Raw genomic sequence first — 25581 nt, 5'->3', positions numbered from 1 at the left:
ATACCAAGGATATGGTGAGTCTGCAGTGGACCTGACAAGATAAATTGAAGTCCCGTTCCTATATTGCCGCCATGAAGTTAATGTTGTTCTGGTACCAAGGATGAGGGGGGGAGGGGTACTAACTCAGAAATGTGAGTGTTCCCACATATATTTACCACTAGGTAATAGGTAATCCAATGGTGATAATATAAAAATGATAGGCAGACTGGTTCGGGTCAAATGGCAACAATAGTAAATAGGGTCAAGGTCCACTTGTAAAGCTGACGCGTTTCACTGTTTAGATACAGCTTTATAAAAGGCTCCTTCATTATTGGACTGCACCATTAAACCATTTCCACCATACCATAGGAGGACTCCTTCTGCAATGCTTTCCCTCAAGGGATTCATTTCCTCCAGTGGCATGGTAAATATATGTGGAAACATTCACATCTCAACATGAGTTAGTACCCCCCTCATCCTTGGTACCAGAACAACATCAACTTCATGGCGGCTATATCGGAACAGGACTTCAACATTTACCATCTTTATCCATGTCAGGTCCACTGCATACTCACCATGGGGGGGGGATGCTCTAACATCCACACCCCCTTACCGCCGCACATCGACAGCCACCGCTAACATAATTATCGCATATGCTCTAAAATATGCAATAATTATGGCAAAAGTCAGCTCTTGCGTTAAAAGCTGTCTTTTGTGGTGAGCTGGCGATGCGCCGCGGGTCCCGGCGGCTCCCCCCTCCCTCCCTTACCCGGCTAATTTTGCTGCTGCTGCAGGTGGGGGAGGGCTCTCCTCCACCCTGCACCCAGAAGATGATTTTCAGTGCAGGGAGGAGGAGGTCGCAGGTCCAGGGTGAGTCGGCGCGAGTCAGCGGTGGTCGGTGTGGGGCAGCGTGGGTCGCGTTAAGAAGCCCATATGCTTCTATGGGGTATCACCAGCTTTTGCTGGCGATACCCCTCGCAGCAAAAACCCTGCAGTGAAAACCCACCATGCAGATTTTGCTGCATATCAAAATGCGGTAAAATCCCTGATAACTGGGATTTTACCGCATTTCTGTTATAGAAACATTTTTATATGTTATTAATATATTAAAATGTATTATAATTCATAATTATAGTATAAAATACTGGAGGTTTCCAAGGCGCAGGAAAAACAGAAGAGCAGCTCAATATAACCAAAAAACTTGTTCAACCAAAACAAGTAAGACAATGATAATACAAAAAGGGGTAAGGATATATTCAAGCGCTGTCTGTATTGTGAGTTATCGGTACGCTTGCTTTTAAAAAGAAACCATTATATGTATTGCAACACCTTGATTGTGTGAGTGAAAAAGTACGACTAACCAAATTCTATTGGACACCAGGGTGGATTTGGTGAAGGCTATACTATCACCAAAAAAAGATACCTTTACGAATCTGAAAAACACACTCCCTCTGTGAGTGTGGTATGTCCCACTTCTATTCCCTCTGTATGTTTTGAAACAAAAAATATAGTTCCACACATTGTGTTCTTTCTCTTTATTTTTCACATATCGACCCATGAGAACGGGAGAAGCGAAGAGAACACATACAGACAGCGCTTGAATATATCCTTACCCTTTTTGTATTATAATTCATAATTGTTTAGGGCCACTTCATTTCCTTTTTTACCTGGTAACTGTTCTTGGCTGGTGGGAATATAATTAATTCAGTTTTGGAAATATTGAGTTTGAGGTGGCGAGAAGACATCCAAGATGAGTTGGCAGAGAGGCATTCAGAGATTCTGCTCAAAACCACTGGAGAGTGGTGACAACTCTGGGTTGATAAATAGATTTGACTATCGTCCGCATACAAGTGATACGGAAATCATAATGAGCTGATTAGTTTGCCAAGAGATGAGGCATAGATTGAGAAAGGCTTTACAATTAGAATCAACAGTTATAAGACAAACTGGTTAATCACAGACAGACATAGTAGTAGGAAGACCTCGCAAGCTTACAATCTATATACATTCCAGTCAATCTATTCCTTAAAGCAATACTTAGGGAAACAGGAAGTATTACAGTATGTGACAGAAAGGACCACATGCTATAAACAGCACAGTAAAAATAGAGCAGGCTCTGTTCCAATGTGAGTATTGAAAGTACACTTGCATCAGGAATAATAATTCTGCCTGATCTATTTGAAGCCTGTTGCTTACCAGACAGGATTCTCTAACTCAATTCATTGTATTTTATCATTTAGAACAGGTAAACTAAATGTTTAATTGCTTTCTTGAGATGATATCGTTTTATTAAAGATGATATTTATTATACTTATCTAGACAGGCTTCTGTAATAACGTTAATTAAAACTTGATTTTTTTTATTTTGCCTTCTAATGGCACATTGCCTGCCTAATACCCCTTTTACACCAAAAATCCCAGATCCAACCCGGCATTTGTAAGAAGGATCCAAGCCAGGTCAGATCCGGAATTTACACCATTTACACTGCGGTGCCCACCCGCAGTGTAGACGGAGACAGCGCTTGGAGATGACATCATCTCCAAGTGCCGGGACCGCGGTGATCCCCGCCGGAAACACCGATCGCCGTGCTGGGGGCAGCCCAGCAGCACGGTAAGCTGCTGGGCTGCTCCCAGCCCCCGTGCACCCCCCCCCCCAGCCGTCATCCGCTGCCACTGCTGCTGTCTGCAGAGTATAGCAGACAGCAGCGGAGGCTGTGTGTGCCCCCCCATCCAACCTGGAGATGCTGCGGTCCACAGGTTGCACGTCCCCCATTGATGTAAATGAGAGCCGGGTCGGATGACCCAGTGTACCCATTTACACCGCCCTCTACCCAGGTCCTAGCCGTGTTCTACCCAGGTCAGGACCTGGGTAGAATTCCTGTGTAAAGGGACACACCGTGTCCCATTTACACCGCCGCTGACCACGGTATGACCCACGGAAGACCCTGGGTTTTGCGGCGGTATAAATGGGGTATTACTATTAATGTACAGTACATTGTCCTGTCCTGTCTTGTGATACATACTTTAACAAGACTAGGGTGGTACCTTTGTAAGTTAGATATTCAGCATCATTCCTTCAATAGCCAGAATAAATTACAGGGACCATTCTACTAATTGTCAAGGAAATACTGGTTTGTACTGGATTGTACATCATATTATTGTACATATTTTTATTATTGTGCATATAATTGTACATCAAAAAGCAGCACAAATCTCCTAATTTATTAATTTTATTCTTCATTCTTATTGCCTATTAGAGTTGCTGACAATTCCTGGTTGTAATGATGGCAGTGCTTGTCTTCAACAGTTCTGTACTCCATCTATTAATTATGATAAAACAGAGTAACAAGGCTACATTTTGTATAAGCACCTTTTTTCAACAATTGTACACCCACTTTGATTCTGATGATTTTAAATAGCAACCACAGGGTCTAGAACATGACATCAGTGTATTAAATTAACAAAGAGTCTGAGCACTAGAACACTCAGACTCTACTGCACATAACCACAAAAAATATTTTCAGTAAGTTCTGCAGTGCCCTGCCTTCTGTACTTAAAAAATAGGTGCAGTGTTTGTGGTGTGGGGCTCCCTGTGACTCAGGGGCCCGTGTGCACCGCTCACATTGCACCCATTATAAATACGCCGCTGTTGTTTACCCAGGGATCCTGGGTGTTCCTAATTCTGGAGGGAGCTGCGATCACAAACATTGATACTGTTGCCCATACAGCTATTTGAAAACTTTGGTGTCTTTCAGCTGGACTTCTTTGGAAAGACACAGTGGTACAGATGGAGCAGCTCTCAATACAGCTGCTCCTGGTGATTCTATCGCCATCTGCCGCTGTTCACCAGCCGCCAGAAGGGGGCACACGGAGCCTGCCACCCTGTCCTTATCCTGCTGCCCTTAAATATAAGTCAGTCTCCACCGACTTATATTTGTGAAGGCATGTGAAATCATTTGATGGTCACCGACCACCGAATGATTCCTCCAGCAGCGGGCATGTGTGTGTGTGTGGGGGGGGGGGGGTATTCGGCGCCACAACTGCTCTTCAATTGTAAGATACACAGCTTTCCGAGCAGATCAGAACCAGGTTCCTTATCACTAACAATTTTATTGCTTTTCCCCTTAAAGTTTTTTTAGACATAAGGAGATCAACAGAAGAATTGCATTGTCTAAATATCTTTAGATATGCGCCAGGGGAGAGAAAGAGAGAAGGCTTCCAGTTACGCCTCCAATGTGAGGAGACGGTGGCAGCAGAGCTCCGTTACAGCCCCAGCTCTAATGGACTTTCAAAAAAAGTCTAAAATGGCCTGAAATGTAAAAAAAAAAAGCTGCCCCACATTGAAGAAAAAATGGACAGGTGGATGAACCCCGGCTAACACCTATAAGCCTCACTAACTATTACGGCACAGCAAAACGCCACCGAATCAATCCCGCACAAAGTAGACACAAACCTGAACCTCGGAGCCGGGAGCTGCCTCCTGCAGCTTTGCGGGTTGAGGTCGGGTAAGACAGTGAAACCTGACGGCTGGATCAGACGGCGGAGAAGCAGGAGACTAGGGCCCTTATTCTGATCGGTGCGGAAATTCCCGCATGCGGACGGACCGCCGATGTTGATCGTCTGCGCATGTGCAGAGGTCACTCTGCGCATGTGCAGGCGATTTCGCCGCACGGATTCTTTATACGCCGCACAGGGGGCGTAGAGGGGCGTGAGGGGCTACTTAGCCTCATTACCCTATGCATACGCCCCCCGTTTCATGGGCGTTCCCATGCAAACGCGGGGCGTATGCATGGTAATGAGGCCGTGACGCGTGTGTACGGGGCGGGCATCTGACATCGCCGGATGTCAGCTGCCCGCCTCTATACATGATTTCACACGGACAAGTGTCCGTGTGGTCTTGTGTTGCGGGACCTGGTGGAGCGTGCGGCCCTGCATTCGATGTTCGGCGACCATCGAATGCAGGGGCTGCTCCCACCATGGAGGAGGCGTATCCCCGTCCAATTTCATGCGGATCGCCACATATCCGCATACGGACGGCAGGTGGCGATCCGTATGGAAGGCGGGGATTCGCCTGCACGGTTGCGGCCGCATATTCTGATCGGGCCGCACCGATCAGAATAAGGGCCTAGGTCCGGAGGTGTCGGTCAGGACGGAGAGGACCGCTGCCTCCAGTACACAGCTCGTTCTGCCGGGGGCTGTAGCCGAGACCTAGCTACTGACGGAGACGGGGATACTGAGGCAGCCGTAGGACCAGGTGCTGCATTTATTAATGAGCCTCCTGCGGTGCCGTCCGCCAGCTATCCCCCCCCCAGACGCTGCAAACCTCTTTGGAGAGGAGGTGAAACGGGACGCATAGAGGGACGTGCTGCTCCCTCACACAGGTGGCGGCGGGTGAACGGCTCTCCATCCCCCTGCTGATCTGGGCTGTGCCGCCCGGCTGAGAACTAACACCCGGAATACAGGCAAGGGAGACGGTAGTGTCTAGATCCCATGCAGTTTAGGTAATTTTCCCATCATGCCCTGGGTCCACGTATACCTGGAGGGGGAATATAAATCTGTGGCGAGCGAAGCGAGCCACCGTGCCCGAAGCGTGCGAGCGTAGCGAGCCCGCGAGGGTACAATGCTGCAAAAATAAAACAAAATAAACGACACCTACATGAATTACACATAAATTTAAAAACGTTGTGAGGGCATCTAACAACTTCCGCCCTCACTGAACGTCACTTCCTGTAACCTATACTGCATGGGAACTAGTCTCTACCCAAGGGAGACGGAGGCATCGTGGAGAGCTACAGCACCGTAAGACACAGGGAAGGCTGGTATGAACATTGTCATATGTAGTACAACCCCAAAGAAATTAAGAATAATACTGAGGAGGGGGTGAGTGGGTGAAAAAAGAAAAAGAAAAAACATAAGAAAGGACAAAAAAAAAAAATTTGTTTTTTTTTGTTTCTTTTTTTATAAAACGGAAAAAAAAGAAGGAAAGAAAGAGGGAGGGGAAAACAGGCGAAAAAAGAAGATAAATAAATAACAATTTGAGGAACTCTGGTCAGTGTTAAGATTTCCTCCTGAGGCTGTTATGAATGAGCAGCATTTTGGTGAAATCAATCGAGAAGGATGCTGAGCCATAGGTATTAAGAAAGGCTGTATGAGTGGCTGAGTCAGCAAACAATATATAACGGACAGCTGCTGTTATAAAAGGGACCTAAGCTGGTGGAAATATCAGCCCTCTACATAAGGTGGGACTGAGAAGTTGGAACTTGAGGAAAATAAACTAGCTGGTAACCAGACCTCTTACCATAGAACCAATTGGGTGGCTTTAATAAAAAAAAAAAAAAAATAGCGACTATCTTAACAGTTGCTATTGTAAGTGGAGCCTGGAAAATAAGCACCAGTGGCAGAATAGTGTTGGCATCAGAGAGTTTACAGTATAAAAGTCAACCTCACTATAGGTGGAGGCTAGAATACAGCCAACCAGAAAATAATTGTGTCAAAAAAAAAAAAAACTTCTTATAGCACCATATGGACAAATACCTTTCGCCACAGATGCCGAGAATCAATAAAGATAAAAAAGGTGGGGGGACTAAAATGGCAGCGGCAAGAGAGTCAATTGGTCCGCAGCACCAAATACAATCGGTATCCCCGGCATCAGGGATACACACATCAGAAGACCCTCCGGTCACCTACGGGGATGTAGTGAAAGCCATCCAATTAACAATGGGGCCATTAATGGAGGTGCAGGCCACAAAATTTTCCACAGCCATACAAGAATTAAAAGAAGAGTTACAGCAGATAACGAAGGGACAGCGAGAGACTGACAGCAGAGTGGGAGAGCTATTTACCGATATGGCCAGCGTAAAGCAAACCACGGCTACAATGCAAAGTACTATAAACCAGATGCAAACAAAAATTGATAGTGTAGAGAACAGAGCAAGGAGGAAAAATCTCCGAATAGTGGGACTTGATGAAAATATGAAAGGCCCTGACCTACTGCATTTTATTCAAAAATCGCTACCAGAAATGTTGATCTCAGAGGAATGTAAAGATATGATAATCGAGAGGGCACATCGGCTAGGCCCCCCGCAGAAGCCTCCAAGCGGAAGACCAAGAGTGGTTATATTCAAATGTTTGAACTATTTACATAAGGAGGCCATATGGTCAGCCTCAAGGAGAATGAGGGATCTGACATGGAATGGAACAAATTTTTTCTTATACCAGGACTTTTCGGCTGAAGTTACAAGAGCATGTAGGGAGTTTGCCCCTCTGTGCACTAGATTGTTTAAGGATAATGTGAAATTCGCACTCTTATATCCAGCAAGATTAAGACTGTGGATTGGTGAAACCACCAAGGAATTTAGTAGCGTGATAGAAGCAGAGAAATTCTTAAAGGAAAATGTAGCCACATCTGAGGAACAGCTACCTAGTGCAAGATCGGATGCTCCTTAAGGATCTACCACTATCGGGTAGAATAATTAAAGATTGGAGCAGGATCATGGAAACATTTGTTTGTTCTTTTTTTTTTTTTTTTCTTATTCCTCATGGTTAGTGCTTCCCCCCCTCCCTTTTTATTTTTCTTTTTAGTTAATACCAATAAGCATTAAGGATAACCCTCTGTGAGGAAGAGGGATTATATAGATAGGTATTAGAGGGGGTGGGCTGAGGGAAAAAAAAAAATAGAGAACTGCTGTCATTTAAGTTGAATTAAATAAAGAACTGGGGAGTGTTAGGGGTAATGCTGCAGCATTTAGGATAACATCTTGTACTTAGTAGTAAAACTAAGTAGGTGGTAAAAGGAAGTGAAAGATTAATAAAAAATGTCTCAATGGGGAAAAATTGGTCCCATTGAGACTAAGGTTTTTTTCGTTTCTATATTAGAGAAATATAGATGTATGTCCCCCTGTGGTGTATGTAGTAGTTTTTACCCTTATTGTGTCTTGTCTGTAAATGTATGTAAATTTCATTGCCAAGCTAGCGGATTAATGTCAGAGGAATGAATAATAATTTAAAAATAGGAACCTTAAACGTAGGAGGGATTAAAACCCCAGCAAAACGGAAAAAAATATTGATCTATTTAAATAAACTCCGTCTGGACATGGTGTTTCTACAAGAGACACATTTGCTACCAGCAGAGATCCTTAAACTCAATATGATGAGATGGAAAGTATTAGCATCGGCATATTACACACGTCTAAAGCCAGAGGGGTAGTGATATTGGTAAAACAATCATTAGGTCCCACAATACACTCAATAACCTCTGACCCCCAAGGAAGATATGTCATAGTAGAGATCACGGTGGGAGGGGTGCGATATACCCTATGTAACATATATGCACCAAATTCAAAGTCCAGAGAATTTTTTGTTCCACTAATAAATAGGCTGCATACTTACCCTATGGATTCGCTAATCATGGGGGGAGACTATAACTTAGTTGCCTCACCAATATTGGACAGGAACATATCAATAAAAACAAGGAATAAGGAAGGAGGAGGGATCATAGGGATGATAGCTCAGAAGTTACAGGTGGTAGATGCATGGAGAGCATGCTACCCCACTGAACGAGAGTATACGTGCCTCTCGGCAGCACACAGCACACTGTCTAGACTAGATTTTCTCTTTTTCTCGAAACAGATGTTTCCGAGAGTAATAGATTCACATATAGAACCTATATCAGTATCGGACCATGCAGTGTGCTGGATTAGAGTGGCACAAAGGATAGATAAAGGGCCGGTATGTCAGTGGTTCTTCCCCGCATATTTATCAAACTCACTTCAGTTTAGAAGTAAATTGGAGGAAATGTGGAAGGAGTATATACAGAACAACGGGGAGATAGCTGAGGAGGATCCACTGACGTTTTGGCAAGCATCCAAGACAGTAATTAGGGGGCAAATTATGGCATATTGCAAAATGAGGGAAAGAAAAATTGGGAGTACATATCTAGAGGCCCAAGAGGCGCTGACGAAGTCCTACCAGAATTATAAAAGGAACCCATCAGGGGAAAATAGAACTGCATATATAACAAAGAAATCTATATTTCTAGGGTCCCTGGAAGCTAAATTTTCCTTTCAAAGGGATAGTGCGATCTATAGATATGGGAATAAAACAAGTAGATTATTGTCAAATCTATTAAAAGGAAGACATCCCAAAACTATTATCACCTCAATTAAAGCTGCAGATAACTCAAGGGTCCATAACAATGCCAATTTATCCCAGGTTTTTAAAGATTATTACGCACAGTTATATTTAAAACCAGAAATAGATATTAGAACCAGAGAAGAGTTCTGGACAAAGATATCAATACCCCAGATATCAGAGGCCCAGTCAGCATCTTTAATGACATCGATCACGGAAGAAGAGGTACAAAGAGTTATAAAAACCTTAAAGGCAGGTAAAGCACCAGGGCCAGATGGCCTTTCAAATGATTACTATAGAATTATGGTTTCTAAAATTAGTAGTCACTTGATTAAGGTCTATAATTCTATATTGAGAGGTAAAGAACTTCCTTTGTATTTTAATGCGGCTACTATCAAAGTATTTCCAAAGCAGGGTAGAGATTTGGTACAACCGAGCTCATATAGACCTATAAAAAAAATATTACCATCAATAATCCATCAAGATCAATCGGGTTTTATATGGGGTCGGCAATCGGTAACAAATATAAGAAAACTGCTGACAGTAATGGAGTGGGTGCAGTTACACCCTGAGGCAGATACAAAGGTGGTGCTTTCTCTGGATGCAGAGAAAGCCTTTGATATGGTCATGTGGGAACACCTAGCAGATACACTCAGGAGATTTTGGATGCCGGAGGGATTTGTGGCTCTAATAATGAGAATATATACTACGCCTAGAACACAGGTAATGATAAATGGATATGTGTCATCGGCATTTGATATTGAAAGAGGTACGAGACAGGGTTGCCCTCTATCGCCCTTGCTGTTTGCATTGACATTGGAGCCATTGGCAATGGCACTAAGGAATGCTGAGGGATACGCCGGGGTGAGGGTGGGGGGGATGGAGGCGAAGTTGGCATTGTTTGCCGATGACATGCTGCTCTTCGCCTCCAGACCCCCAGACTCGATCCCATGCATAATAAAGGTAATAGAGGAGTTTGGTTCGTTCGCAGGATATAAACTCAATTATAATAAGTCTGAATTAATGGTACTATCTGGGGATGCTTCAAATCTAAAACTTAGTCCCTCTACGAATCAGTTCTCGATTGTACATAATTCTTTTAAGTATCTGGGTGTGCGTATACCTCTGAAGATGACAGATATATACTCTATAAATATCACAACAACAATAGCCAGTATAACAAAACTCTTAAAAAATTGGATGAATTTGCCACTCTCACTGATGGGAAGAGCGGCACTAGTCAAGAGTATGGCTCTTCCAAAATTAACATATATTTTACAAATGTTACCGATAAAACTTACCAAAGGAGATATTAAAAAAATTAATCGGTTGTTCTCTTCATTCATATGGGCAGAAGGTAAAAGTAGAGTGGCTTATAATAAGATGCAATTACCCAGACGAGAAGGGGGGTTAAATATGCCTGATGTGGGAGAACTCTGTAAAGCCGTATGTTTCAGATACATTATAGATTGGTTTTGGAGGAGATCAATATTTACCAATTTTGAGCTAGAGACTGAGTTTTTTCAACCATATACGCCGATTGCATTAATTCATGCTCCAAAGAAAATGATACCAACAGATATGTTTCATTCAATTGTATTTAAGGATACATACTATACGTGGGTTAAAACCAATAAACAAATAAAAAGAAACTTTAAAGTTTCAAATTACAATACGATATGGGGTAATCCACAGTTCTCACCTGGGTTAGAGAACAGAAACTTCCTAAGATGGAGAGACAAAGGTATTGTCTCAATTAGAGATGTTTTTGATCCAGGAGGTAGAATGATGTAATTTGGAGAAATAAAAGGGAAATACAACCTAGAACAAAAAGACTTTTATATGTATTTACAAGTCCGTCATTACATACAGACTCAAAAAGAACCGATGGAAGATACAGATATGATAGATCCTATAAAAAAGGTGATGATTATAACTAGCAAGGGTAAATACCGTCTATCCTTATACTATGAAGAATTGCAAGTAACCAATTCAATCAAAAAATGGAAGAGGGCAGTCTGTAGGTGGCAAAAAGATATACCAGAGATCACGGAATGGGAACTAGTGATAAAAAACTGTATAGATATTCAGAAATACCTTTACTCTGCATTATTACAAGAAGTATACTTTAAAATCCTAACAAGGGCATATATATCTCCAGAGCAAAGAGCTCATATGATAGCAGGAGAATCAGATAGATGTATTAAATGTAGTAAAGCATCTGCATCTTTTTTTCTCAATTTTTGGAGTTGTGGGAGAATAGCAAAATTCTGGAATAAGGTAATACATTTTATAAACAAAGTATTTGGTTTAAGAGTTAGTAAATGCCCACAAGCCTGCATTTTGTTCCATTATCGGGAATGGGATTTAGGCCCCAGAAAAAGGAAAATCTTACCACTATTAACAGTAATAATTGGGGTAGCTAACAAATTAATATTATATCATTGGATAAAGAGATCTGCCCCATCAATATTAGAACTGGAAGCTATGATTTTGAAGATTATGTATATGGAGAGAAGAGCTATCCTTCCAGATATAGAAACAGGCATCACTAGGTTTTATAAAAAATGGGGAATATATATTGAAAATCTTCCACGGGACCTCAGAGAAAGTATAACAAAATCATATGAGAATTCTAGGTAAAATATTAAAGAGGTGAATTAAAAGTAATTGAAATAAGATTGATAAGTAATTTAAAGGTTCGTAATGTAAAAATATAGAGGAAAGTATAAACTCTGATTGTTGATTATAAGGATTAGAGAAGGCAATGTAAACCCCAGTCCGATGTCTACCCTACCCTTATGTTTTACCCTATGTAATGTGGGATAATATTCTCAGAATCTGCCTAGAAAAAGGGAAATATATAGATCAGTGGAATAATAGACTTGATGGAAGTAAATCTGAAAACAATATGAAATGTAACAATATGGAAAGAAGAGGAAAGGAGGAGAAGGAAAGGAGGAGATATATACACAAGTACTGTACACATAAATATATACACAAGAGAAGGAGAAAGGGAAGGAGGGTAAAAGAAAAGGGAACTGGGAAAGGGGGGGGAAGGGGGATTAGGGGAGGTTATTTATCTAAGTATATATATATATATATATATATTTTTTTTTTTTTTTTTTGACACTAACACTGAAAGATGTAATAAGAGATAAATACAAAAAAACATGTACACATGAAACACTATACACAAAAACACTTATTAGAAAGGGAAAAAAAAAAACACAAACGCACTAAGGCCACACAGGAGGCATTTACACAAAAGGACTATAGTAAAATAAATGCACACACGGTAAAGCACAAGTAAGGCGGCACATCTCCTCCCCTTCCCTATACATATAGGAATAAATGAAGTTACATCTCATATTTGTTAAATATATGGAAACACTGGAAAAAAAAAAAAAAGCGATCTTTACCTTCTAGAAAGCAGATTTAGGGATATGATTATGAGTAAATGAGGTACGAAAGTGGGACAGAAAAGGAGGACAAAGGACCTAAAGGTAGCTCCTTCTCACTATAGAGAGTTGTTAGGAAAAAGGAGACTGGTGGATAGAGATGAAGGGGGAGAAATACTAGAGAGAATATCATAAAGGAATATATATGTGAATTTGTGATCCTTTGATAGACAAAGTGTAACTATTGGTGTGATTATGACCCACAATCGGGAAAAGTATGTATTTTGTGTTTTATGTTTATATGTGAAGAAATACCAATAAAATGTGAAAAAAAAGATATGCGCCAGGGGCGCAGCAGCAGCCCTGGACAGGAGAAAATCCGAGGCTGCTGCTCCCACTGGTCACCAATGTGTTTTTATTTTTATTATAATGTCATTAACCCGCCATCCACAGCCCAGAGTGGTGGGGCCAGCCCCCGGCTTCAGCCTAAGCTGGTGTTCCCCTGGAGGGGGGACCCCTTTGTTGGGGGGGTCCCCACTTCCCTAGGGACCCAGCCTGGGCTGACCAGTCAGAGTGGTTATGCATTGGCCGGGGGACCTTGTGTAAAAAGTGTTCACTGGCTGTGGCATGACACCGCTGGCTATTTGAGCCTGGTGCTGGTTTCTGAAATACTGGGGACCCCTACTAATTTTGTCCCCCGTATTTTGGGGACCAGCACTGGGCCAAGAGCCTGGTGCTGGTTTTAGAAATACAGGGGAACCCCAGCGTCCCTCCCCCCCTGTATTTCTGAAACCAGGAGCAGCTCAATAAGCTGGTTATAGCCGGGCGGGGCACCCCACGCCATTTTTTTTTTATTATTTATTTTTGTATCTATTACACAGAGAAGCCTGGATCTGACTGATTTGTGCAGGCTTCAGCCAAATTCTCCTGGAAAATTAGTATTTTCCAGTTGTATTTTTTGCTGAATTACCAGACGAATTTAGCAGTACTATTTAGGCCAGCCCCCCTAGCACCCTTTAGTACAGCCCAACAGACATGGGTTGATAAATTTCATGCAATATATCCGATGCAAAATAAGCACTCAAGTACAGAATCTGACATGCAGGACTGTCTGGAAGCTGCAGGGGAGTTTAACCCCTTCCCGACATTTGACGTATATATACGTCATGGCCGGGATGTACTTCCCGACACATGACGTATATATACGTCATGACTTTAAACTGTCACCGCGTCTATAGACGCGGTGACAGTTTAAACATGTCTGCTGTCCCTGACAGCAGACATGTCCCAGCATGCCCAGGGGGGGCGGCGATGCCTCCCCCCCGTCGGCGATCGCTGCGATTGGCTGTTCAATGTGAACAGCCAACCGCAGCGTTTTCCTGTGTTACCGGCGAATCAGACGCTCGGTAACACAGGGATCAATCATCGCCGGGTGTGAGGGGGCGTGAGGGGGTCACCGGTGGTCACCGGTGATGACCACACCTCACCCCACCTGCCCCCAAGGCTGTGATTGGTCCGTCGGACCGACGGACCAATCACAGCCATGGCGCGTGATTTAAACTAACGGTAACTGCGCTGCAGATGCCATTCCGGTCTGGAATTGCGTGCAGAGCGGTCACCGTGCCAATCTGTCGTGATATACTGACCTGATCCTTGCCTGATACTTACCTGATCACCGCTGGTAGCGTGCTGCCAGCAGCTGGATGCTTCCTGGATCTTGTGACTTCCTGTGTGCTGCTGCTGCAGAGTCATAGAGTGACAGATAGTGAGAGATAGTGAGAGATAGTGAGAGATAGTGACAGAGAGTGATAGAGAGTGCTATATTTTGTGTCTGCTGCCCCCCCTTTTGTGCTGATCAGTATATCTGTGCTGATCAGCAACTTTTTGGGGGTGCAGGTTTTTTTTTTTATATATATATACCTGTCAGTTGCACCAAAGGTTTGTGCTGCTTGTTTTTTTTTATATATACCCTGTCAGGTTGCACCCACAGTTGTGTGCCTGCTGCCCCTCACTGCTAATCAGTGTTGCATCACTGCATCACTGATCTGCAGTTTTTTTTTTGGAGAGTGCAGTGGGGTTTTGTTTTTACACCCACGTTGCTTTTGTGGGTGTCCTGTGGCCGATGAGCGCTGATCAGCGACGTACATCACTGAACAGCATTTTTGGCACAGGGTTGATATAAATTTTTTTCTGCAGTTTTTTTAAATTGTTTTTTTTTTGGAGAGTGCTGTGGTTTATTTTTTTTTAATTGTTTTTACACCCACGTTGCTTTTGTGGGTGTCCTGTGGCCGCTGAGCGCTGATCAGTGACGTACATCACTGAACAGCATTTTTGGCACAGGGTTGATATAATTTTTTTTCTGCAGTTTTTTTAAATTGTTTTTTTTTGGGAGAGTGCTGTGGTTTATTTTTTTTAAATTGTTTTTACACCCACGTTGCTTTTGTGGGTGTCCTGTGGCCGCTGAGCGCTGATCAGTGACGTACATCACTGATCAGCATTTTCGGCACAGGGTTGATCTATTTTTTTTTTGGATCAAATTCCTGTTGCCTTTGAGCGCTGTTCAGTGACGGACGTTACTGACCAACATCTGTGCTTAATTTTTGGCGCAGGACCTTTTTTTTTTTTTTTTTTAACCCCTTCAAGGTTGTACCAAAAGCTGCCTTGAAGTTGCTGAGTGACGTACATCACAGATCAGCATTTTTGCCACAGGGTTGATTTTTTATTGGGATCAAATTCCTGTATAAAGTATTTTTTTTCTGCACTACATACACACTACAGACTACATACCCCCCGTGTTGAAATAAAGTTTGTACCCCCCCTACACTATACACGTGTTGAAACATTACACTTACAGAAACACAAAAATAAAAATGGCATCCCAAATGTCATCCCAAATGTCATCCCAGTCATCCAGAAGAATGTATTCAGCGGAGGAGGCATATGCCATGCTTGCCTCTGACTCTGACACAGCCAGTGATGCAAGCGGGGAATTTGAAGGATTCGTCTTAACCTCATCTTCCTCCTCTAGTGATGAGGGACCCCCTCAAAGACGCCCCCGTAGAGCAGCTGAGACCCCCTCCCCAAATGATTGATCCCGTATGGACCCCACCACCAGACAATTTTGAGCCCCAGGTTCCTGAGTTTTTGGCCATCCCAGTAATCCAATTTGATTCAACAGGTCTCAGAGAAATTGACTTTTTCAAATTATTTTTCTCTGATGATTTTATAAATTTAATGGTGGACCAAAGTAATTTATATGCCCAGCAGTTTATTGCTCAAAACCCCACGTCATCATTTGCTAGGTGGACCCCTGTAGATGCAGGAGAGATGATGACGTTTTGGGGTCTGGTGTTACATATGGGCATAGTAAAAAAGCCAGAAATTAGGCAATATTGGAGTACAGATGTTCTGTACAGCACCCCACTTTACCGTATGGCCATGACTCTGACTCGTTTTGAGACAATCCTTAAATTTTTACATTACACCGATAATGCACAGTGCCCACCCAGAGATGATCCCACCTTTGACCGACTATTCAAAGTCAGGCCGGTCATTGATCATTTCAGTGCCAAATTTGCAGAGATGTACATCCCTGAAAAATTTATTTGTATCGACGAGTCCCTTATACATTTTAAAGGAAGGGTTAAATTCCGCCAGTACCTTCCCAGTAAGAGGGCAAGGTATGGCATAAAAATGTATAAACTGTGTGAAAGCACCTCAGGGTACACCCACAGGTTTAGGGTATATGAAGGGAAGGATTCAAGAATTGAACCGCCAGAATGCCCCCCCTCCCTCGTAGGTGTTAGTGGAAAAATTGTCTGGGATTTAGTGCACCCCTTCCTGGATAAAGGTTATCACCTCTATGTGGATAACTTTTACACTAGCATCCCCCTGTTTAAGGCCCTTGGTTCAAGAGGTACAGCAGCTTGCGGTACTGTGCGCAAGAACCAAAGAGGCCTCCCAAAAACGCACATTGCCCAAGTACTGAGAAGGGGTGAAAGCAGGGCACAATCCACCGAAAATATGTTGTTGGTCAAATATAAGGACAAGAGGGATGTCCTTATACTGACAACAATTCATGGAGACAGTACCACCTCCGTCCCTGTACGAGGTACCAGTACCCACACCTCAAAACCTAATTGTATCCTAGATTACAATAAGTACATGGGCGGAGTGGATCTTTCAGATCAGGTACTGAAGCCGTACAGTGCCCTGCGGAAAACAAAAATCTGGTACAAGAAGCTGGCCGTGTATATCATCCAGATGGCACTGTATAACGCTTACGTGCTATTCCGTTCTACCAGCCAGAGGGGGACATTTATGCACTTTCAAGAGGAAGTCATAAAGGGCCTAATATTTGGGAACCAGCAGGCAGAGGGCCCCAGTACTTCTAGTACTGGCCCCCGTATTGTACCAGGGCAGCATTTTCCTAACGAAATCCCCTCCACTGCAAAAAAGGGCAGGACACAAAAAAGGTGCAAAGTTTGCTATAAAAATGGAATAAGAAAGGATACTATTTTCCACTGTGAAACTTGCCCCGACAAACCCGGCCTATGTATAAAGGAGTGTTTTAAAATATACCACACATCTATGGATTATTAGGTTCATCATTTCACCGTGCTTCGGGGGTTTTGCTAATGCCACATAGCACCCACCATTAATTCCACCAGAATCTGAGCTGCAAAATCCAAAAATCACTCCTTCCCTTCTGAGTCCTGCCATGCACCCAACTGGTATTTTTTGGTCACATATGAGGCATTGCCATACTCGGGAGAAATTGGGGCACAGATTTTGGGGTGCTTTTTCTCCTTCATACCTTATAAAAATGAAAAATTTTGAGCCAGAACTGCATTTTTGTGTAAAAAAATGTAATTTTTCATTTGCACAGCCTAGTTGTATCAAAATTGGTGAAACCCCTGGGGGTTTGAAATGTACACTATACCCCTAGATGAATTCCCTGAGGGGTGTAGTTTGCAAAATGGGGTCACTTGTAGGGGGGTTCCACTGTATTGGTGCTTCGGGGGTCTTGCTAATGCGACATAGCACCCACCAACATTCCACCAGAATCTGTGCTGCAAAATCCAAATATCACTCCTTCCCTTCTGAGTCCTGCCATTTTTTGGTCACACATGAGGCATTGCCGTACTCGGGAGAAATTGGGGCACAGATTTTGGGGTGCTTTGTCTCCTTCATTCCTTGTGAAAATGAAAAATTTTGAGCCAGAACTGCATTTTTGTGTAAAAAATTTAATTTTTAATTTTCACTGCCCAGTTGTACCACAATTGGTGAAACCCCTGGGGGTTTGAAATGTACACTATACCCCTAGTTGAATTCCCTGAGGGGTGTAGTTTGCAAAATGGGGTCACTTGTGGGGGGGTTCCACTGTATTGGTGCTTCGGGGGTCTTGCAAATGCGACATAGCACCCACCAACATTCCACCAGAATCTGTGCTGCAAAATCCAAATATCACTCCTTCCCTTCTGAGTCCTGCCATGTACCCAAATGGTATTTTTTGGTCACATGTGAGGCATTGCCGTACTCGGGAGAAATTGGGGCACAGATTTTGGGGTGCTTTGTCTCCTTCATTCCTTGTGAAAATGAAAAATTTTGAGCCAGAACTGCATTTTTGTGTAAAAAACTTAATTTTTCATTTTCACTGCCCAGTTGTACCACAATTGGTGAAACCCCTGGGGGTTTGAAATGTACACTATACCCCTAGTTGAATTCCCTGAGGGGTGTAGTTTGCAAAATGGGGTCACTTGTGGGGGGGTTCCACTGTATTGGTGCTTCGGGGGTCTTGCTAATGCGACATAGCACCCACCAACATTCCACCAGAATCTGAGCTGCAAAATCCAAATATCACTCCTTCCCTTCTGAGTCCTGCCATGCACCCAAATGGTATTTTTTGGTCACATGTGAGGCATTGCCGTACTCGGGAGAAATTGGGGCACAGATTTTGGGGTGCTTTGTCTCCTTCATTCCTTGTGAAAATGAAAAATTTTGAGCCAGAACTGCATTTTTATGTAAAAAATGTAATTTTTCATTTTCACAGCCCAGTTGTACCACAATTGGTGAAACCCCTGGGGGTTTGAAATGTACACTATACCCCTAGATGAATTCCCTGAGGGGTGTAGTTTGCAAAATGGGGTCACTTGTGGGGGGGTTCCTAACTTTTAGCATCTTATGGTGCCTAGAAACCTACATGGTGCCTAAAAAATAATCTCATAAAAAGGAGGCTCCAAAATCAAGTAGGTGCTCCTTCTATTATGAAGCCTGTGGTTTGGTCAACGTGCACACTAGGGCCACATATAGGATATTTATGAAAACAAAAGAATTGGGGGAATCAATTTTTAGTCACATTTCTCTAGTAAAATCTACTGTGTTCCTTAGAAAAATGTATTAAAATTGAAAATCTGCAAAAAAAATGAAATTTTGAAATTTCACCTACACTTTGTTTTAATTCCTGTGAAACACCTAAAGGGTTAACAAACTTCCAAAATGCTGTTTTGAATACTGTGAGGGGTGCAGTTTTTGAAATGGCATCATTTATGGGGGTGTCTCACATACAAGTCCCTCAAAGTCACATCAGAACTGAACTGGTCCCTAAAAAAATCAGTGTTTGAAATTTTCTTGAAAATTTTAGAATTTGCTATTCATATTTTAAGCCTCCTAGTGTCCAAAAAAATTAAAAGGAGGTTGAAATAATGATGGAAACATAAAGTATACATATGGTCTATGTTAGTTATTAACTATTTTGAGTGGTATGATTATTTGTCTCACAAGCAGAAAATTTAACATTTTGAAAATTGCAAAATTTTCTATTTTTTTACGACATTTTGGTATTTTTCACAAATAAACACAGACTGTATCGACCCAAATTTACCACTAACTTGAAGTACAATGTGTCACGAGAAAACAATCTCAAAATCACTGGGATAAGTAAAAGCAAAAAAAGTTATCCCCACTTAAGTGATACATGTCAGATTTGAAAAAAAGGGCTCTGTCAGGAAGGCAAAAACAGGCTGCGGCCGGAAGGGGTAAAGGGAAATCTCATGCAATTTCAAGCATCGGATAAATTGCCCTAGTGTATGGCCACCTTAAGATAGAAAAAATATTTCAAAATCTACAGAAACTAGAAGGTTGTTACTCTCACAGGACCCTCATCATGTTGGAGGAAAAGTTGGACCCCCCTCGGTAGTATTGAATAGATACTGTATAACAGTTTTCACCGGTGGGAGGTGTGCCATCACTAGACACAAAATTGGATAATCATAGGCAGAGAAGAAAGTGAAAGAATGTCTATTGCGTGGTGCACCTACAGTATATGGTCTCTCACAAATAAAATGTAACCTTTATAAAAAATACACAAGACAACATTAAGTGAATTACAAGCAAGGGATAATGTGTGATTAAAAGACGGTGGCTCACTGACTGCGCACTATCTTATGAATTAGGTCAATATAATAAACAGGTTTCTCCCATTGACACTAATGTATTAAATTGTTTTGCAAATAAATTGTCTCATTGTGTCTTTAGTGGGTATTGCCTCTTTTATTGGGGTGTGATATATAGTTGGTAGTGAAAGTGTTAACTCTCATCTCATGGATAAGTTGCAGTATATATTTATATATTGATTATATTTGGTGGAATCCCCCTTCGGGGTCTTTCTTAATATGCAGCCAAATTATCTCTTGTGATATGTAACAATTTAAATAAGCTGTCTCCTATGTTACAGTTTGTAGAGATGTTGCAGTTCAATGTTGTGTTATAATGCAACAAAGTATCTGTGCAGAGAACTCACTGATTCACAGGATTCTGTACAAGTAAAAAAAAAAGTGGGGGATAGTAGCGCTAATGACAATATGTATTTAATTACTGACAGATCTCTCAAATCCAGCTGCTGACTTATTAGGATAACCAATCCTGACAGAAAAAAACAAAGAGCAAAAATATAAGAGAGCGCTTGGATTTGAGGGATATACTTTAGACCAGTCTATGTTATAACATATAGATACAGACAAAAATGAAATATTAAAAATAATTGAATAATCAATCACAAAGGTACCGGCCGATACCAAACAAATAACAATGCAATTAAGAAATTTCACAGTAAAAAATCAGGATTACCCTGAGAAAAAATAAAAATAAAAAATAAAAATATATATATTAGTCCACTTATGTCAGCCTCATGTTAGTGGAGAATAAAAACAGTCCAAATGTTGTCACTGATTAGATATTAGCAGTCCAGTGTTAGTGGTTTTAGCTTAGCAGTTTTTAGTATACTGTAGTTACCACAACCTTGTTTGCATGGGCTGGAGTGCATCAGGGAGATAATGTTAGCACCAGTCCACAGGAGAGCACTCAAATAAGTGAAGTGGAGATGCAGCGTAATTGCGGTATAGCGTTTCCAGTAAGCCAGCCGGCAGTACCTTTCAGTTAGGCAGAGTAGTAGAACTGACGCATTTCCCCGCTTCCTTGTGTAGGCGGCTTTTTCAAAGATCAGGTATAGCCATCTGTATCTAGCTTCTGGTTTATATAGGGCACACTGCCTCCCATTCAGTAAATGTTCCCGGTCACGTGACCGGAGTATCGTTTCCTGGCGTGTCAAGCCACTTTTTCAATAGCGGTTCCTATTGGTGATATTTCAAACACGTGGCCAAGTCAATCCAAGTTTACTACCGCTTGTCAGGACTCATTATCAATCATTATCAATCGCGGTTTTCATTGGTTCTCCCGCGTCTGTGATTATACTGGTCCGGATTTTACTACTGCCTATTAAGGCTCATTTTTATTAGTATTGCATGAATGAGGCTTATTTTTGCATTATTACATGTCAGACTCCATTTTCTTAGTAATAGCTCTAAATACTGACACTTTACCGAATATATCCTATCCAGCTAATATCCCTCAATAGGCAAAGAGGTTTGTGGTATTTTGTCAGCCTGACAGTGTATAAATGCATATAGACATATATTGAATGGGCTGTTCAGTGTCATTCCATTTATATTATATACAAAAAAATGCTCATAATAAGAATAATAAAAACTATATATTTCCATATACATAGAACTGGTAAATGAAAAATAGATTAAATATACAGAGGTAGACTACTATATTGTATTATATTAATTAGTAGGCAAATTTACTGGCCATGAGTAACAGAGTTTTTAGGTAAACGAAACAAAGAAGAATTACAGTATTATATATTTTTTCCTTTTATTTTTCTCAATTTGATTCACACATATAGAGTAATACTAAGCTATACACTAATGGAGGTTTTGATGTATATTAACATACAGTATACATATATAGACGTTATAAGACCACATACAGGCGGAGAGGAGAGAGAGAGAGAGATATTTTGTATGTGGAAGAGGTAGAATTAAGGGTATTATTTTAACAGGAATACACAGTCAATCCTATTGATTGGGACTGACCTTTTTACTTATTAGGCAGAATTTCAAAAATCGATCAAGTATCGGGGCCATCATATTTTTAAAAAAAGACCTGGAGTATTCACAGAATTCACAGATTCTATGTAGACAGTCAACAAATTTAACATATTATTATAGATAATAGAGCTTTACTACTCGGCATTATGTTCAGATTGGACACGATTGTCTGACTATTGGGTGGGTACAAACGTGGTCCAGATGGACCTCTGATCCCACGTAACACCCACCGATGTCATACAGACATATATGTTTTCTGATAACCAATTGATTTAATACCGATGCAGAGTAGTAGACACCACATCCTTTATAACACATAGTGGTATTAAGCATTTATTCAGTAATAGTGCATAGCACTAAGACTGAGGACCAAGTGGGTTCAGTTGCGGTCCAGATGGACCTCTGGTCCCGCATTGTTCCCACCAGTGTCAACAGTCAGATATATCTCGACAGAAGAACCTAAAAGATGCTCCCATGTCTGGTAGGTTTATATAATGGTATAGACGGAGAAGGATTTCAATAAAACAGACATACATATATCAGTTATTATATAGTGATAGTCACCATTTTGTTATAAGGGACAGGCAGAGTAGAGAAGGCTAGGTGATCATAATTATTAGAAGGCATTAAGCTCTAGCATATCATTTAGGCCACTAGGTGTCAAGGTGTCTAGCCTGAAGATCCAATAAGATTCACGTCTACATAGACGGTTAAACCGGTCACCACCTCTCACTGTATGGTGGATATATTCAATTGCCCTAATGGTCAGATTTTCTATATTGCCGATCCTACAACTCGAGACGTGCTTGGACAGTGGATGTGTCTTGATATTTTTGACTATGTTTCGCTTGTGTTCCAGGAAACTAATATTTAGTTTGTGTGTGGTGCGGCCGATGTACTGCTTTCCGCATCCATAGCTCAGGAGATAGATGACGAAAGTCGAGGAGCAGTTCATAAAACTAGTGATCATGAATTTTTCCTGTGTCACAAACGAAACAAAATCTATGGTTTTCCTAGGTGTATTTTCAGCTTTTCTGAATATTACCCTACCTCCTTCGTCAATTTCACCTTTTATCAATTCATCCAGCAACAGTAAAGGTGTGTTTTTCTTGATGATAGCTCTTATTGTTTGGGCACTATTGTTATATTTTGTTATGAATCCAACCCCCTTATTCGTTTCCATTTTTTGTAATTTTTTTGTTGTTTTGTAATAGAGATCGTCTGTTTATTATCCTCACTTCTCTATATGCCGCTTGCATGAGATCAGTCGGATAACCTTGTTCAGCAAATGCTTCAGACATGGAAATTGCCTGTCTATCATATGATTCCACCGAGGAGCAATTACGCCTAAGCCTTATGAACTGGCACTTTGGTATATTTATTTTCCAGTTCAAATTATGTGCACTATCATAACTCAAATATCTATTTATGTCTACAAGTGGCTATGGTGTGTCCTTATTCACAATTATTTTTTATTTGATTCCAATTTTTACTTACAGGTGTTGGGTACTGCCATGGGGACCAGGTTAGCCCCCAGTTTTGCAAACCTCTACATGGGCCTCTTTGAAGAGAAACGTGTGTGGGATGTTGGACTGGGGACGGGCCTGGTCCTATATGGCAGATATATAGACGATTTATTCTTTGTTTGGGAAGGGGACACAAATTCACTCACTAAATTCACCACTAGTTTGAACACCAATTCCTAGGTTTAAAATTCACCTCTGTTCACAGCACGAGCACTTTTAATTTTCTGGATATAAAAATTACTATTAAAGATAATGCCACAGCCACTGAAACTTATACAAAAGATGTAGACCTAATTAGATATTTCAGTTATGATAGTGCACATAATTTGAACTGGAAAAGAATTATACCAAAGAGCCACTTCATAAGGCTTAGGCGTAATTGCTCCTCGGTGGAATCATATGATAGACAGGCTGTCTGAATCATTTGCTGAACAAGGTTATCCGACTGATCTCATGCAAGTGGCATATAGAGAAGTGAGGATAATAAACAGACAATCTCTATTACAAAACAACAAAAAATTACAAAAAATGGAAACGAATAAGGGGGTTGGATTCATAACAAAATATAACAATAGTGCCCAAACAATAAGAGCTATCATCAAGAAAAACACCTTTACTGTAACATAGGAGACAGCTTATTTAAATTGTTACATATCACAAGAGATAATTTGGCTGCATATTAAGAAAGACCCCGAAGGGGGATTCCACCAAATATAATCAATTTATAAATATATACTGGGCATGCAACTTATCCATGAGATGAGAGTTAACACTTTCACTACCAACTATATATCACACCCCAATAAAAGAGGCAATACCCACTAAAGACACAATGAGACAATTTATTTGCAAAACAATTTAATACATTAGTGTCAATGGGAGAAACCTGTTTATTATATTGACCTAATTCATAAGATAGTGCGCAGTCAGTGAGCCATCGTCTTTTAAACACACATTATCCCTTGCTTGTATTTCACTTAATGTTGTCTTTTTATATTTTGCTAGTTTTTAACCATATCAATAAAGGTTACATTTTATTTGTGAGACACCATATACTGTAGGTGCACCATGCAATAGACATTCTTTCTCTTTCCTCTCTGCCTATGAGTATTTCTAAATCTAATAAAACCGTACTTGAAGTATTTAAACATGTAATTAAAATTATGTTTTTACAGCTAAATCGAAGTTAAGTATTATTTCATTTGGCTTCACAGATTAGATGTTTTACATGGCAATGGATATTACATTGTTGTCCCGAGAGCATTTACTTGACTTGAATTTATGAACTTCATAAATCATAAGACTTATTGAAATTTAGCTTCTATCATATTTTTGGAACAGGAAATAAGAACTATAAGGTCACACTAGAAATCTTAGTGAGAATAATATAATTTCAAAATATTCACCTCTTCCTTACAAAATTTCTTACAAAATACATGGCAAGAAAAGAGATCCTTTTTTGTCAATACAGTATATGACGTGCTATTTTGGACTATTTTGTCTGAAATAAACGTATACACTCGCCTTTCTTTATACTCAAAAGAACCCGGTCTTCTACTAGTTCAGCTGTAATTTTAAATTTTAAATTTTTATGATTATTATTCCTAATTCTATTATTATTATTATTATTATTATTTTACATTTAAAAACAAATATTCAGATATATTTATATTCCGAATTGACAAAGGTATTACTAAGTTGTCCTTATTATTTTTGTTTTGTAGTGCCATGGCTACTTATTCCTCTACTTGTGTCGGTGACAATCCTGCCCAGGGAATGAACATGGCCAACAGCATTGCTAATCTTAGACTGAAGGCAAAGGAATATAGTTTACAAAGAAATCAAGTGCCAAAACTCAATTGAAGAAGACAAGCAATTGAAATATATACAATTACATTTCAATTGGCAGTTCCTGCCTGATAAATAATGATGTTACAATGGGACATTGATGAATTAACTATTTGTTTTTGGTTTTTAGTTCATGGGTATTTTGTTCTCTCTTTGGAAAATGCCAGACATTTGTGTTCTTTTCATGCTTTGCTTAAAATAGTAATAAAGCTTACATTTCCAAATCACTTTATATGGACAATATACA

The 25581-nt window shown here is 40.8% G+C and overlaps 1 protein-coding gene across 1 annotated transcript in view; it reads left to right on the top strand.

The window, feature by feature from the left end:
• PRRX1 (paired related homeobox 1) overlaps positions 1-25349 on the top strand; it is a 103858-nt gene extending 78509 nt beyond the window's left edge. Inside the window, exon 4 of the mRNA XM_083158039.1 lies at positions 25211-25349. Coding sequence (XP_083014165.1) covers positions 25211-25349 — 139 coding nt within the window. The remainder of the gene's footprint in view (positions 1-25210) is intronic.
• Positions 25350-25581: the final 232 nt, after the last annotated feature.

This window comes from Crinia signifera, chromosome 8, assembly GCF_055691185.1.
Source record: "Crinia signifera chromosome 8, ASM5569118v1, whole genome shotgun sequence".
In the NCBI taxonomy this organism is placed as follows: domain Eukaryota; kingdom Metazoa; phylum Chordata; class Amphibia; order Anura; family Myobatrachidae; genus Crinia; species Crinia signifera.
This window is presented reverse-complemented; position numbering and strand designations above follow the sequence as displayed.